The sequence below is a fragment of the Eptatretus burgeri genome, chromosome 6 (assembly GCF_056783735.1).
Source record: "Eptatretus burgeri isolate ZD-2024b chromosome 6, Ebu_testis_v1, whole genome shotgun sequence".
Taxonomy (NCBI): domain Eukaryota; kingdom Metazoa; phylum Chordata; class Myxini; order Myxiniformes; family Myxinidae; genus Eptatretus; species Eptatretus burgeri.
Genome location: NC_140966.1, coordinates 63,904,304 through 63,921,948, shown reverse-complemented (window position 1 = coordinate 63,921,948; position 17,645 = coordinate 63,904,304). Strand labels below are relative to the sequence as shown.

Sequence of the window (17,645 nt, the reverse complement as noted above, 5' to 3'; positions counted from 1 at the left end):
GCGTGGGCTGGAAGAAGGGGCGGGGGGCCAGGGGGGGGGGCGAAACGGAAACTATAAAGACATCTGAGGAGCGTAAAGGAGTCGTCGTCGCTTTTGGCGCCGTTGTGGAAGATTTGTCGCTGTTGTCGCTTTGGTTGTCGAGTGGTCGCCGTTCGTGGGTGGGTTGTGGGTTGTGAGGAAGGTGCTCTGGATCGCACCCTCGCTCTCGGGGTTGTCGAGTCAGGAGGAGACGCCAGCGGCGAAGGCTGGGACCGGAGGACGGAGCCCCGCGAACCCGACCACCTGGTCACATTTTTCTTTTCTCTTTCCTTATTTTCGGGGTGTTTGTGTGTGTATGTTTGTGGCGCCGTCCATAAGTAAAACCCGTATAAGTGCATAGTAATCGTAGAAAACGGCTGCAGGTTTTGGTGCTCTTTTTTACTTTTACTCCAATCTTCTCCCTTTACCCCCCTTCCCCCATTGCATCATTCCCATCAATTGCATTGCTTACGTGCTTGTATAATAAATGTGCTTGTGTGAATGTTAACCCGTTCGTTGCATCGTTTTCCTTCAAATTGAACTGCCGTATTGAGTTCGGGATATAGCTGGCTTTTTAATAGCCGATTATAGAATCTGATCCAATGGGGCTTTCGCGATAATACCCCGCTCGGTTATCCCAAAACGAAGCGAGCTGCTTAATAGGCCATCAGCCATGGCTCAGAAAGTGCCTGAAAATCAAGTTTCGTTCCACTCATGGGGCGGGGGAGGGGGGGGTCGACGGGAGGCTTTTCAAAGCGGCTTCACTCCAATTCCGGCAAGATGGCCCCACGCGGTGGAATCGTCTTGCTCGAACTCCGTAACATAAATTGCCTTGCACAAACTCCCGGACCGTGCCCTGACGACCGGCCGAGGGTGGCGTTGGTCCCGCATGCCCGCCCGGGCACCTCCGGTTATCGCTGGTCAATGAGCCTGCTCCGTGATGCGCCACGCGGCCAGAGCTGTCCAGCATGCCTCTGCCCGATTGCAGCTATCCTGGCCATAGAGGCGAGAAGGTAAGATGTTCTGGCAAACTCATGCACAGACGGTAAGATGTGTCCATTCGTGCCCTGCTCTGCACAATAATAAAGTGACACGAGCGGCGCATGGGTCTGCCTTCGAGCACGTTCCACACAGTGCGCGCGGATCCGCCATGGCCCACGTGGTCAGCACTCGCAGTCGCCCGATTCTATCGTGTGCGCGGGGCTCATACCGATCTCTGTCAGGATTTGATAGGAACGATCTGATATGATAATTAGATGGGGGGGGGGGGTTGGAGGGAAAAGAGGATGCCGATCGTATTAAATCCAGGAATGGGCTGAAAAGAACGAGCCGCTGGTGTCTTGCACACATGTGTTCCATACAACGTGGTGTAGTTTTTGTTTTTCTATTATCAGCACAAAAGCTGCCAGCAACGCTCCCGCCGATATTGGGTCATTTGCTTCAGTGTTGTGAAAAACGTGCGTGCAGCCTCTTTCAGAGATTAATTTGTATGCCTTTTCAATGCAATCAGCAATCTCATCCCACATCATCGGAAGCTCGAGTCGATCATCTCGAGCTGCCGAGCATACTGCATAACTTTCCGCAAAAATTGGGTTGAGGGATCGCTTGAGGACGGGAGCTCTGTGCTGTGCTGTGCTCGTGTGGTGCCGTTGCTAAATTCCTATGCCCCTCCCCCAGCTACGCATGTGCTGCACGTGTTGGCCTCCATGAGGACCCAAATTCGGATTTGCCTCAGAAATAAGCAGAAAAGAAGAGTAGAATTGAGGTTTGTGGTGTAAGCAGACCTAGCGATGAGATCCCCGCAATGCACGTCCCATTTTACCCACTTGGCAAAAGGGAAGAAGCTATCTAAATGTATATTAACGTAATAACTGTCTCAGGACCACTATATGTTGGATGCCATTACCTTGGAGGCATGCGGTTCCTAGAACCACAACACTATTGTTGCGGTTCTGGAAACCGCATGCCTCGAAGGCAATGGCATCCAATGCTCTGTGGTCCCAAGACAGTTATTTCATTAATATACGTGCAGTTAGACCTTTCCCTCAAAAAATGTCGAGGGGGGCCTCCCAGCCCTCCTTCCCCCTGGTGCAGTTACGGTTAAACTTGCAGTCACATTCCACCCCTTAAGCCATTGATTGATCTTTTGAATCAGGGGATTGGTTCAGGTAATCATCATGTTCGTGTAGAGATAAAATGCAGTTTCCCTTTGCTCGTCTGTAATATATGTTGTTTGGCTTTGAAAGGATCAGGGTAGGACAGTGCATGTACTCACCCCACTGAGCATCACATCCCCAGACTCATTGCGTGCCGCCTCAGCGTCGTCGACATATAACGTGCACCCTCGCATGGCATCGTCGTCCACTTCCCTCCAATTTGGTCGGCAAGCACCAACCACTGGCAGAAAGAAAGAGTCATTGAAAACAGTGATGTCTTCCCCTGTATCCCACTTCCTTCCATTACATGAACTATAGCTACTCTGGCATGTGATTTTGCGCTGGAATTAACTGTTAATTTCCTCGAGCCAACATACTGATAAGTTTATAACGGAGTCTCCCCACTCCCCATTCCCCTCTGAACTTACCATTTTTGATTTTGATTCCCCCCCCCCTTCCGAGAGAGAGACAGAGACACACAGAGACACAGAGAGACACAGAGACCCTGTCTCTGGTAGTATATTGTAACTTATTACTATTTACTTGATTTATGACATCAGCTGACAGCATGGGCCAGAGGTAACGCACTTGTCATTGGACTGTTGTCTGCCTTTGAACTTTGATGCCTGACATGGTTATAAATTATTAAGTTGTTGTTTCCCAGGCAGTGTGATGCATCACAAAGTGGGCCATGACGGACATCCCTTGGAAGGATTCTGTAAGCTGTATCCCATCTCCTCACATTAGCCAGTGGACACAAAAAACCCCACCTCATCTTTCATAAATAGTAGGTGAGTTATCTCCGGCACCATAGCTATAAGTATTTGGCTGGGCCACTCAAGGACTTCCATGTTCTTGTTCTGAAGCCATTCCAGTGTTGCTTTGGCTGTATGCTTGGGGTCATTGGCCTGTTGGAACATAAATCTTGGCTGCAATCTAAGGTATTTTGCACTCTGAAGCAGGTTCTCCTCAATGATTTGCCTTTATTTGGCTCCATTCATTGTTCCCTCTATCCTTGCAAATCTTTGTCCCTGCTACTGAAAAGCATCTGAATAGCATGATGCTGCCACCACCATGCTTCATGCTAGGGATGGTGTAAGATGGGTGATGAGCTGTGCTCAGTTTCTGCCAGACATAGCGCTGTGCATTCAGGCCAAATATTTCAATTTTCATCGCATCAGACCCCAGAATCCTTTGCCTCATGCTCTCACTCTTTCACGTGCCATTTTGCAAACTCCATGCATGTTGTCATGTGCCGTTTTCTCAGGAGTGGCTTCCGTCTGGCCAATCTTCCATAAAGCCTTGATTTGTGAAGTGTTGCAGAGACTGTTGTCCATCTGGCAAGTTCTCCCATCTCAGCCAAGGAACTCTGTAGTTCTGTCAGAGTGGTCATTGGGTTCATGGTCACCTCCCTGACAAAGGTCCTTCTTGCCCAGTTGCTCAATTTGGTTGGATGGCCAGCTCTAGGAAGAGGCTGGCTCGTTCCATGTTCTTTCCATTTCCTCATGATGGAGCTCACTGTGCTCTTGAGAACTTTTAACATTCTAGAAATGTTTTATACCCTTCCCCAGATCTGTGCCTCCTCACAATTCTATCTTGGAGTTCTACGAATAGTTCCTCGGACTTCCTGGAAGATTTTCTTCTCTGACATGCACTGTCAACTGTGGGACCTCATTTAGAAAGGTGTGTTTCTTTCTAAATCATGTCCTATTAATTTCGTTGACCACAGGTGGACTCTAATCAAGTTGTGGAGACATCTCAAGGGTGATCAAAGGAAATTAGATGCACTTAAGTTCAATTTGGAGTGCCATTCCAAATGGGTTGAATACTTATTGACCTAAGACATTTCAGCTTTTCATTTTTTACTTATCTGGAATTGGAATTCCAGTCCGTCCGTCTGTCCGTCCATCTCCTATTTGGACTTTTCCGGCCAAATCGCTGGGCCGCTCCGGTTGAGAGTTGGCAGCGACATTGTGCTCCTGACTGATAATGGGGATTACAAAGATCGTTCCATTCATGTGGCTTTAAGGATGTCAAAATGGTGGAATTAGTAAATTCCTTCAAAAATCTTCTTCTCCAGACTCCCCATTCAGAATGCTACCAAATTTGGGTTACAACATTAAACCAAGATTGGGATGTCAAATTGCGGAGGTCATGCCGATCATGGTACCAGAAGTGTTTCAAAATGGCGAGCTTTGTCAATTTTTGGGAAAATCACGTAAATTCTTTCAAAAATCTTTTTCTCCAGTCTCACCAGTAGGAACGCTACCTATTTTGGGTTCCAACATTGGGCAGCATCAAAAAAGCCTCATGATTTTTATGCTGCTTGATTAACATCCTTGTAACCCATGTATTTACAAGTCAGGTCACCTGATAAAGATAGGGTTACTTATTTTTGGATACAGTGTTTAGGCTTGTGGAGGACTGAGAACAAAATGGACCATGACCTAACAATAAAAAGGACAGGAGATATACATATATATATATATATATATATATATATATATATATATATATATATATATATATATATATATATATATATATATATATATATATATATATATATATATATATATATATATATATATATATATATATATATATATATATATATATATATATATATATATATATATATATATATATATATATATATATGGGTGGGGGAGCAGTCGCTGTAGAGAGGAGCCTTGGAGCCTTGGAGAGAGGATTGAAATTTAAGAGTCTGAGGAAGTTAGTTTCACTGGTGGGGGAAAAGAGGAATGAATTAGTGGACGTGAGCAGTAATTCTGCATTTTGGGAGTTTCACCAGAAGGAGATTTGCTGGCAGAGCTTGTGTGGCCTGCAGAAACCTGGGGGCTGGATGAGAGGGTGGGGAGGGGACTGAGCAAGGAAAGGATAGAGGTTCTGGGTTTAGACATTAGTATTTTACTTGAACCATTATACACCTCAGTCTGCAGAGGGGTAGAACTTGAACTGCACATGCGCTTCGGTTGGAAAATGGGAAAACGATGAGAGGTCATTGAAAGCGCCATTATTTCTTGTTTTTACATCAATTAAATTAGGAATTGAAACTTTTTATTCTCATATTTGTTCCCCCGCAGAGCTTCTTTGAGGTGTGGGAACAAATCGAAGTTGGATGGGGCTAGATATAATGAGTGGGTTGGCACTGGGCATGACAGAAGTTCATACCCACAGTTTGTAACAGTAGCCACCGAAAGTTGGGCTGTGTGTGGAGTGGCGTTGTCCTGAAGAAGCAGCACACCTCTGGTCAGTTCCCCTCACTTCTTTTGCTTAATTGCATCACACAACTGGTGCAGTTCATCAGAATAATACTCCTTGTTTATGGTATTTCTCTTTTCTAAGAGGTCTCCCATTATCACACTATCACAATCCAAATCGCACAGTGGCCATGACCTTTCCAGCTAATCATGTACTCTTGAACTTTTGAGAGAGTGGGGACCCTGTATGTTTCCACTGCGTGGTCTGTTGCTTGATCGCAGGATCAAAGTGGTGAACCCATATCTCATCCTGTGTGACAATCTGCTGGAGGAAGACATGTGATTCAGCATGAAAACAGACAAACAGCTCAAGGAAAATGTCCAGATGAGCTCTTTTCTGGTCCACCATCAGCATTCGAGGAACCCACCGTGCTGACACCTTTGCCATGTCCAATTTTTCTGTGAGGATTGATTGAACCAAACAAAAACTGACACCCAATGTCTCAGCTACGCGCCTGATGGTCGATCGTGTCTTTCGTCACCACTTCATGCACCTGGTCCACCATTTCTGACGTGGCCATTTCAACATGACTTGATCTGTGTTCATCTTCAGTGCTTCTTCTGCCACACTTGATATGAACTCAACTCCCCAGTTCTTTACCAGGGAATATTATGGAGCTAATGTCGCTACGATATCCATATGTATTTGCTTGATAAGCAAGCCTTTCTTGTGTAGGTACTTTATCACAGCTTGGATGTCCAATTTCTCCATTTTGACTGAATTTACAGGGGAGTTCCATACTTTAATTCCTCACTCTGGAAAATCTACCAGCAGAAATATGGCATTAGCAATACATGTCATCATAGCAAGGATACATCTTTATACTCTGTAACGTTCATTGCACTACGATGTCTACAAGTAGGTTGGGCCACAAACAAACTGATCACCCCTCATATATATATATATATATATATATATATATATATATATATATATATATATATATATATATATATATATATATATATATATATATATATATATATATATATATATATATATATATATATATATATATATATATATATATATATATATATATATATACACATACACACACAGCATGTCCAGAAAGTACTTGGGCAACTTTTAACTTTTATAACTTTTGATATACACATGATATAACAAACTGTAAATTGCATATGAAAGCACAATTCATTAAGTTTTGGTTCTGTTCATGTTCTTGTTAATGCTGTTGATTTAACCACAATTCCCCTGGGTTTCATGACGAGTTGACATTTTCTGATGAGGTGACTTCTACATCAATGGTAAAGTCAACCACCACAGTTACCGCATTTGGTTCCCGAACCACGACGATAACATCTTTCACGTATCACCTTGTACCAGTAAGACTCGACTCCCTGCCACTATTCTTTGAATATGCAATGGTTCTTGAATGATGCCTTCCCAGAGAAGTAGATCGGAAGGGTTAACCAATTGCTTGGCCACCTCGTTCGCCTGACAAGTCCCGCTGAGATGACATTTTATCTGGCAATGTAAAATTGTTGTTTTCTCATCAAAACCATATTTTTTTTTAGATGAACTTCGGGCTATGATCACAAATGCAATTCATGAAATTACTCAGCAACTGGAGAATGTTTTCAACAAGCTGGAAAATCAGATTGTATTATGTATAATGGTGGTTATGATGAAGCCTAAAAAAATTGAACTGAATTGAGTAAAATGTTTATGATCTAGATTCTCACTGGAACTTTAAATGCCCTTCCCACTGCAGGTCTTCAACCCCCCTGAACTACAAGTCCTCAACCCCCCCCCAAAAAAAAGCCTCAACCCCCCTCCCCTGAATCTCTGTCCTCTCTCTGCTCTCCCCTGCATCACCACTCTGTCCTCACCTCCCCCTTTCCTCAAGAGGACCTCAATTCTGCCCCCCAACTGTAAGTCCTCAACCCCTCAAGTCTTCAAGCCTCAACCCCTCCTCCCAACCTCACCCAACTCCCCCTTTCTTCTTCAATGTCCTCAACCAGGGACCCCCCCCCCGATCCTCGTTGAATTGTTCCAAGAGCCCCAGCAGGAAACTATTATATACTCCCTCCCCCCCACCTAAATTTCTGGGGAAACCACTATCTTCAATGCAACCTCAAGTCCACATCACAGTCATGAACTTGCTAAGTTTTTTTGTTGAAGTAAATTGATAAAAAGGTAATTAAATTATGCGTTGGATGGAATTGACTAAATAGTTTGTGGTTTTATTATTTTATGCTTCCGGTAGGTGTGCAAACTAGCGCCTGAGCCTTTTTACTACCTGTGTGCCCTAAAAATGCACATTAACTCAAAATTGCATGAATATTGATATTTTTAGACCTAAGCATGCAATGTCTTGACCCAAGAGCTCTTAAAGGAGGTATCATTCAGAATTATAGCTGCTGTCATTACATTTACTCCATACTTGAATTAATACAGGTATTCAGATAGGGACGTAAAATGAACCTCTTCCGGAAGCAGTCGAAGGTGGCGCTACATCATCTTCTTCAATGAACGTAGGCATATTTATCGATCGGCAGCAAGCTTATTAACCTGGAAATCCATTAATACCATGAGCATCCATTCAATGAATAACATATAATTTCACTTCTCAGGTCACACTTTTACATTGCCACTTAGCCAATCCTCAGTACAGTACATTTCTTTACGTGTAAAGAAAAGCACAGTAGTTCTTTCGGCGATTTTGTGATCTCCTGATTTGGTGTTCTGGTGTCTTAATCAGTCTTGTAAGTTCTGAAACGCTCAAAAATAAAAGGTATGGCTTTTAAATCGACGTTAGCGTGAGTTGAGACAAATATCGAGAAGTGGTTTTAATAACGTGATGGATTTGTGAAACAACATAAAAAGAGGCAAAGTAAACTGGGGCATTACTGTACTATATATATATATATTTTTTATGAATTATTATTATTTATTCATTTATATGGTCCCAATGGATGGATGGATGGATGGATATATGTAATTTCTTTTTTGTTTAAATCTCGATTTCATGTTCACTTTGTCTTGGGAGCTAAATTTTGCAGAGAAGAGTGTGAATAAAAATCAAAAAGTTCCAATTCCAATATTCAAACTGTGAATCGGTTCATCCATTATTGTAAAATTGTCCAAAGAAAATCATCTCTTTGCCCCAGATCTATCCCCAATGGCTGTTCTTTTCTGTGAAGGGAGAACCCCCACATTTAAATTGAGACTATAACAAGGTATGTGAAAGATACTCTCTTTATGGCCCCCTCAAGCAAGAAGTGTGCGGTAGTCATTGTGAATATACATGAGTAAAGGGTAATAGGAATGAAAGTTGGTATACAAAGCCAGCAGCACAAACCACCCAAAAAGATGATGTGGAAAAATAGATGACAAGATTCTTTAAAAAAAAAAAAAAAAAAAAAAATCAATCTACAATCATCATTTAACAGCCATTTCAGAAATTGTAAGTCCATTGTCCATTGGGACCATACTCTGTACAGAGCGTTGGTGCTGCCGAAGCAGTCTCCTTGGCTATTGGGCACAATCCTGGACAGGTCGCCACTCTGACGCAGGATACTTGAATGACTCGGTCATCCCAGCAAGCTGGTACTCATTTTGCCGACCTCGGAAGGATGGCAGGCTGAGTCAACCCCCTGGTGAATTAATTCAGCGGGCAACGAGGCTTGAACTCAGGACCCTCGGATCCCAAGCCGCCACTCTAACCACTGAGCCAACACCAGGCTAGAAATTGTAAAAATAATGGAAAATTGTCATTTAGCTTTTTGCTAAACTATCCTGTTTCTCCATTGGCTATAAAATAATTGCAAATTAAAATTGCATCATCAACTGCAATATATTGTGTAAAAAAAAAATATATATTCACCATTAATGTGAGCACCAGGCTTAATCCAGCAGCCTTTTAATATTGGCTCCATTGCCATGGTGACAGTGACAACCACGTCAGCACCACAAACGGCTGATTCAGCATCAGGGCAGATTTGGATACCTGGTGGTAGACGTGAGACTAAGCACTCACAGCTTTCCCGTGTCCTGCTCCACAGACGAACCTGAGGGCCAAGTGTCTGGTCAATGTTTGTGGACACCTGGTATTTTTTATTATTTTTTTGTTACTGGCATTTACACCTTGTATACCAAACAGGGTTAGCAGGATAGCTTGGGCTTTAAAAAATATTTGATGACAAAACTGAACCCAAAAATATTTGTTTAAAATGTGAGTTGACTATCTGGAAACCTCTCTTCCACTTAAAACCATATGCTCTCCTGAACAACAACATCCAAATAACTGCGCATTCCCAGTTACAGCCAACTCCAGGAAGGAGAACGAGTTACATTCCTGGACCCTCTTCTTAAAGTGAAATGGTTCTCAAACTGGAACACTTCAATTTGATTGAAGCCAACATACATAACACCATATTAACAGGGAAAACAATGTAAATGGTAATTAAGGAGAAATAAAAACCATGAAGAGTGCAGAAAGTTATTATTAAATATTAAGTCGGTACAGAACAATAATACATGCAGATGGACGTATAACAGTATAAAGGCACAAATAAATCAAAATACACATCAATCAGCCGGTCATTTGGATGAAAATGATGTTCTTTGTTGCGGATGTGGAGAACGATCTCAAACCGAGAGTTGACTGTATTCTACTGAGCTCATTTCAAGTTATTCTTTGCTGTCGTGTATGCTTTTTTCCTGTGTAAATATGAGTATGTTATCAAACTAACCCGGGAATATAAGAGAAGTAAAATCCAGCAAAGCTTTCAATATCATGGGGCTTACGTTCCTGGAGAATGTCGCGATATTCAAAAGCACGAAAGTTAAAACCAATTTTCTATTAGAAAAAGGGGATTACGTTCATGGGCTTCGAGAAAATATCGAGGAAGGTCAGCGACAGCCAAAAACCAAAAAATAGGGGCAATACCCTTGGGTGCTCCCCTAGTAATGGCTGGATAATATAACCAGGGAACCATGAAAACATGCAACAGAGAACAAAGTAAACACCTATTTTGGAGGGGGAACACCTGATTTGTTTTTTTTTCAATGCTGTGAACAAACTTTGGTACATCATGGGGGATGAAGTTTGTCATCAAGTTTCATCAGCATTGTGTGGGTAGTTTCTGAGAAGAAAGCAAATACCTATTTTAGGGGGAACCCCCCCCCCCCAATAGGCCCCCAAGCAACTGATTACATATATATATATATATATATATATATATATATATATATATTATATGTGTGTATATGTCTTAATGCCGTGAACATACTTTGGTACATACTGAGTGATGAAGGCTGTGGTCAAGTTTCATCGAAATCATATGTATAGTTTTAGAGAAGAAGTTGCAAGTATTTAAGGACTGGCTGATTGAAGACCCACCATCCCATAAACTATGTTTCAGGTGAGCTAATAAATATATCACAATTGAAATAAACATAAATCGGCATTGTGATGAATTCTCCTGCTGCACTGAAGCAGATCAAAAACATGTCCCTTCCCTTCTATAATTTGTATGAAGCCCCCACTTCTGTCTCTGTCTCTGTCTCATACCATAGTCTTCACATTCAGAGCGTCAGTACTGCCGAAGTAGCTGCCTGAGTAAAGGCCCAGTCACACCTTGACATTTTAGCCAGCGATGGCAACGTATTAAAATGTATGTAAAACGCTGGCTTACGTTGAACTTTTGATGTTTTTTTTTTTAAAGATTCGGACGTATTCATAGCGACTTGGTCTTATGTATAACGCATTGGTAACGGACACAGAACGTTTCGTTGTGTTATAGATAACTTATACCAACGAATGCTGAACCTGTTGTCGGCCTACACAACCGATGCCCAACGATAGTCTAACTTAGGCATAGCGCGTTGCACGCATCGCCGACGATGTCGTGATGTAGCCTATTAAAAGGCTGACGCACAACGATTCGAATCATAACTGCCGTAGAAATGGAAGTGTCAACATCGCGGTCACACCTTGGCGATCTTGCCAGCGTATGCCGACCTAAGAAAAATGTGTCTAAAACGTTGGGGCACGTCAAATACGGTGTGAGTAAGTTTGGTATACGTGAGTACAATGCTAAAGTACGCTATCATACGTCGTAGTAAGTAGAGTACATCAAGAAATTTTAAACATGTTCAAAATTTTACGACGTACTCGGCGTATGACACACATTCCGAATGCGATGGGGATAAGTTTTACACACGATATGTGGACGCTTACACACGTCCACAAAGGCTACTTATAAGCTACTCATAAGTCGAAACACGTCGCGGTAATGTCTTTTTTACGTGAAACTTATTTCTAACTTATGTTTGACGTGCTTTGAACCAATTCTTTACGTAGTCCCAACACACATCGACGTATGTAGACGTATTGCAATGACGTCTTCCGGTCGACAAAAAAAAAAAAATTAACGTGTTTCTAACTTACAACTGCCATATAAAGACGTGTTCCCAGCGGTTTTGGGAATTGGTATATAAAAATGCTGCTCATAAAAGGGGAACCCAACAGTGTTTTCGAGTCCTTTTTGGGTCGATGTCCATGTCAGCAGTATCAGTATCAGTATCAGTATTAGTAGTAGTATTAGTAGTAGTTTGTTCATGTTGGCAGTAGTAGGTGAGTGTGAGGGGGAGGGTGTGGGTTATGATGGATCGGCCTTGCGTTTAACGATTTAACGATTTAAATGATAAACTCAACGATTTAAATGGCTGCATCTCCACTATTGAAAGTAGACGCTTGCGCTCAACAATTGGATTTTTTTACACTCAACGACTTTTAAACGGTACCACTCAGCTATTTTCATTGTTTACAATGAACGATTCAAATTGCTGTCACTCGCCTTTGTTTTTTGACGCTGGGGTTTTGAAATTTGAAGCGTTTCTTCTGAACGTGTTAAAACGCTCAAACTCGACTATTTTAAATAGACGCTGCCGATGGATAATTGGAATCATAGCCAAGCTGGACATCGAAGTGTGAACATCCTCGTCGTGCCGAAGAAAAGTTTGAAGAATGCTGCAAATAAGTGTCCTGGCCGTGGCCGTGGACGCTGACGCAAGGACGATCCATTATACCGACGTCTTTCAGCCTATGAGTAACTTAAAAGTAACGTCTGTCGATGTGTGGCAACGATCGCGTAACGTGCCAACAACACGTTAATCATAGGTTAGAAATAAGTTTTGGGTACGCTAAACATTACCTCGGCGTGTCTCAACTTATGATTAACTTACAAGTTGCATGTGTTTTGTTGTCTGTCAACGATCGCAGACCGTGCATACAACTTGTGGCCAGCGTAGCGGAACGTGTGAGTCATACGCCGGCATACGTCGTGAAATTTCAAGCATGAAAAAATTTGAGGACAACCAAAAAGTACAACGTTTAAAGCCAACGTACAACGACGTATGGCAGTGTTTTTCAGCGTGCTCTCAATGTAATCAAAACTTACCCATAACGTATTCAACGTGTGCCAGTGTTTTAGAAAAAAAATTCAAAAATCGGCATACGTTGGCTAAAACGTCAAGGTGTGACCGGGCCTTTAGGGTTGGTTATACTGGGTGGTTTGCCTCTTTCCAGTAGTACTTACGGCAGGAATTTTTTTTTTAACTTGTTCAGGGTGCCAGTGATAACTCGTCTCCTCTTCATAAAGGACACCATGGGGTCTTAAACATCCACCAACTAATGCCCACAGACGGGACGCCCTGTTTTAACGTCCATCCAAGGGACAGCACAAACATTTATGAATTGCTCTGCCTGTGAAACACAGGGGATGACAACTTACAGCTGGGTTGGGATTCAAACCCAGGCTGGACAGCTTAAAGGTGAGTATGCATACCTCTAGCAGTCTAGCCCATCATGCCAGCTCAAAAGCCCCCACCATTCCTCCCCAATACCATAATCTATGAAATTGTTTCCCTTTGTAATCTGGCAATGTTTCTTTTCGAAATCGTCTGCAACTCTGAACACCAGCGAATAAATAACGCACTCTCACCTCCACCAAGCTTGTCCAAAACATCCACTTTTTGAGTCTGACATCACTTTCCGTGACTTTTTTGCACTTGGTTCACCACAAGCAACACTTTTGCTCTTGGGAGCCGTGGTTACAAATTAAGGGCACTAATAACCAAAAATGAAAAATCACTCATAAAATGGAGCGACACTTGGCGAAATGCAACAGCACTTGGTTGAGCACATACCTCTGCCAGGCTGAACAGTTTACATTTTGTATCCCACTGATGGGCCGGATCTGAATCTGAATCTGGACCTGAACCAAAATCGAATTGGCTTGTTCTTGTTACCTAACCAACTCATCCACAACTTTTAGAGATACCATGCTACACATAGTTTTTGGCCCCATCTCTCAATGGTGAAGAATCACTTTAAAAATTCTCAAATCCAGATCCAGATTCGGTTCTTCAACAAAATTAAGCATTGCTGTTCATGGCCGGTCACCTACACACACAAAAAAAAAAAATTCAGAAAGATTGCTTGAAAACTGTAGCCAAAAATCGTGTGACGAACAAAGACAGACAAATGCTACAGACCAACATACTTGTCCAAATTTTTTTTGCCAAGTAACAAAGTAAGTGATTACAATTACACAAAGATAACATGAATAAAGTGTTCACACAGGTACGGTACAGGACAGTACTGTACATGCTGCATGTCTCGGTTATTACCTGCACCACAGCAGCCCTGCTGATTTACAATTATTTGTTGAAAGTCGAATTATATATGCAAGGTCAAAACTGTAAACAATCATCACTTATTTTGTCCATCGTTTCACGCTTCGGCGTCATGATTAACTGTGCACGAGAAACAACCAGAGGCTCGTGGTGGGAGATTATCTCAGCTCAAAAAACGTGGTTGGTTGAAATTATACCGCACAATAACTAAATCGGTACACAAGAGGTTGCCCGTGATTGTGCGATTGGTCAAAACCCAGGCTGTAAAATATACGCCCTTTGGGTGGGTTGATTAGTTATTGCAGCCAGTTACATAACTGGTCAAAGGTTTTAGAACACCCCATTTTTCCAGTTTTTACTGAAATTTTAGCAGTTTAATGTTTCACTGTACTCTGAAATTAAAGCATAGTACAAATAAACAATTTCAGATAAAAAAAAATAAATCATGGAATCGTTTTGCTGAACAAAATTTCATCTAGATTTTTGACTCATCAAAGTCGCCACCTTTTGCAGATATAACAGCCAAACATACTCGTGGCATTCTTTCAACAATGGAAATCAAATATTGTTCGGAAAGTTCTTCCCAACACTGTTGCAGAAGTTCCCACAAATGTGTTGCACTTGTTGGTGGCTTTGATTTCACCCTTCTTTCCAGTTCATCCCAAACCAGCTTGATGGGGTTGAAGTCTGGAGACTGTGCTGGCCATTCCATAATTTGAAGCCTACCATCTTGTTCTTCTCTTCTAAGGTAGTTCTGACATAGCCTGGAGGTATGTTTTGGGTCGTTATCTTGCTGTAGGATGAACCCCTGACCAACTATGTGTAGACCAGAGGGTATTGCATGGTGCTGCAAAATGCTGTGGTAGCCCTTTTGGTTCAGGGTGCCAGTCGCTCTGTGCAAGTCGCCGACTGGATCCAGCAAAAGAGCCCCAGATCATCACGCTTCCTCCTCCATGTTTGACAGTTGGTGTCACACACTGAGGAACCATCCCTTCGCCGATTCGTCGGCGTACAAAATCCCGATGTGATGAACCGAAGATTTCAAATTTTGATTCATCAGTCCATAAGACCTTCTTCTAGTTTTCAGTAGTGAATGAAATGGTGGTGCTCCATGGTCCAGGCAAGCCTCTTTTTCTTATTTTGCCATATTGGCAATGGCTTTCTTACTGCCACTCGACCTGTCAAACCTGCAGCTGGAAGTCTTCTCTTCACATTTGAAACTAAGACTTTACTTCGACCAGTGTTAAGCTATGCTTGAAGCTGCTGTCCTGTGAGCCGCATATCACGCAAGATATTGACTCTCAGAAACTTGTCTTCTGATTATGTTGTGGCTTTGGCTCTGCCAGACCTCTTCCTGTCAGAGTTTCCTACAGTTTCCATGTGCCTTTTTATGGTGTAGGAAACTGTAATCACCGACACCTTGGCATGCTTTGCAATTTATTTAAAGGAAAGACCTACACTTTTAAGGGTAATAATGGTCTGTCTGTCTTCCTCTGTTAATTGTCTTTTTCTTGCCATTATGAGAGCAATATACTACTTCCTGCAGTGCAATGTTGTCCAAATAATGCTTCAGAGGGTGCAGCAACACAGTCTGTTCCAACACTGCTATTATACAGACAGAGGGTTTGCAACTAATCAACAAAAGTTGGGACACCTGGAGGAATTGTTTGCATCAACTTTCAAGGCTTAATTTACTTCTATTGCTGCAGAACAGCTGCAGTTGCTGACCCATTACTTGTTCCCTGAAAAGTGCCTTTTCTAACAACTCCGAAATTTACATTATTTTTCAGTTTTTGGTAACCTAAACTTTTTTTTTTAAACTTCTGGCAGTTTACCGCTTATTCTTTGCACCATTTCAGGTTATTCATTAGACTTGAACTGCTTAAATTTCAGTAAAAACTCGAAAATGGGGGTGTTCGAAAACTTTTGACCGGTCGTGTATATCATTATTATCAAATGGGTCAACCCCCAAGGAGGTTGCTACGCCCCTTAACGGAGCATGCAGATTATTATTATGATTAGTAGTTGGAGTAGTAGTAATAATAGTAGTAGTAGTAGTAGTGGTAGTAGTAATCTTATCTCTTTATTATGTGTTCAGAATAGCTGTTGTATCAACCGCATTTGTGTGGCTGGTGTGGTAGAAACCGGGTGTCCAGTAGTTCCTGGTCATTCCTCACATCAGCTAAAAGGACGACACAGGCCGAATTTCAAAAATTGTCAATTTTCATCCAATTGACTTGAAATTTGAAGAGGATTTGCATATTTGGTCATTTGATTCAACCACCAATTATTTTTGAGGTCAATTTTTTTTGGGGGATTTTGCAAGTGTCATGCTTTGCATGACATCTTCTTCTTGTTGTTACTTGCAAAATCGAAGATTTTTCAAGTACAGTCAAAGCTCGTTACTATGCCACCTCGCTTCTATGCCACTCTCGCTATTATACCACTTTTGCTCGGTCCCGACAAAATTCAATACAAAATAAATTTACTATGCCACCCCCTACTCTCGCTACCATGCCACTACTGTGTGACTGTTAAAAGGCACGAGTCGTGAAAAAGTCTGTATTGCGCAGTGCTCGATTATCACACTCACGTCCAAAGGCGAAGCGACGAACTACAGTCCAGCTGCGCACAACATAACTCAATACGTACGCGCATAGTCAGACTGTGTCAAAACACGCGATTCTTCTCCCCGATGCCAGCCACAACAAGCCAATCACAACACGCACAACGAGACACAAAAAAGCGCGAGCACACACACAGACACGCAGGCACACGTACAACAGTGACATCATTTTTTTTCAAATTCAGCCCATAATGTCAGCTCAGAAACGCAAGCGAACTGACTTTACGCTGAAGGAGAAGAAGGAGATAATCGATGCCGCGAAGAAGGAGCCGAATCAGTCCAAGTTGGCCAGGGAGATTAGCAAGAAATGGGGCGTCGAAGTTAAGAGAACCACCGTGAAGGGCATTCTCAGCAAGAAGGATGCAATCGAGGCTGCAATCAAAGCTGGATTTCCATCGAAGCGCATGAAGTTGACGCAGGCTCACGACCCGAAGCTTGATGAGGGAGTGCTCATGTGGCTGAAGCAATCAAGAGGACAGAATGTGCCTGTCAGCGGCGATCTGATCAAGGAGAAGGCGATGAAACTGGCCGAGCTGATGCACATCCCAGACTTCATGGCGAGCGACGGTTGGTTGGGCAATTTCAAGAAGCGCCACGGCATCACGTTCAAGACAGTGCAGGGCGAAGCTGGAGCGGTGGATTCACAATCCCTTCTTGAGTGGCAACAACAGGTTCTCCGGCCCTTACTCGGGCAGTTCTCCGCAGACGATATCTTCAACCTGGACGAGACTGGACTCTTCTGGCAGCTGCTTCCGAACAAGATCATGGCTTTCAGGGGAGAGCGGTGTACTGGAGGAAAGAAAAGCAAGCAAAGGATCACTCTTCTGGTTGGGGCAAACATGAGCGGCAGCGAGAAGTTCCCTCTTCTGGTGATTGGCAATTCCAAGAAACCC

The 17,645-nt window shown here is 42.6% G+C and overlaps 1 protein-coding gene across 2 annotated transcripts in view; it reads right to left on the bottom strand.

Moving 5' to 3' along the window:
• Positions 1-17,645, bottom strand: part of CRYM (crystallin mu) — a 71,102-nt gene that overhangs the window by 5,256 nt on the left and 48,201 nt on the right. For both annotated transcript variants that reach the window (XM_085885389.1, XM_085885388.1), the window contains exons 5-6: positions 9,310-9,493; positions 2,294-2,415 (exon numbers count right to left, since the gene is read on the bottom strand). In XM_085885389.1, the coding sequence (XP_085741515.1) occupies positions 2,294-2,415; positions 9,310-9,493 (306 nt within the window). The remainder of the gene's footprint in view (positions 1-2,293; positions 2,416-9,309; positions 9,494-17,645) is intronic.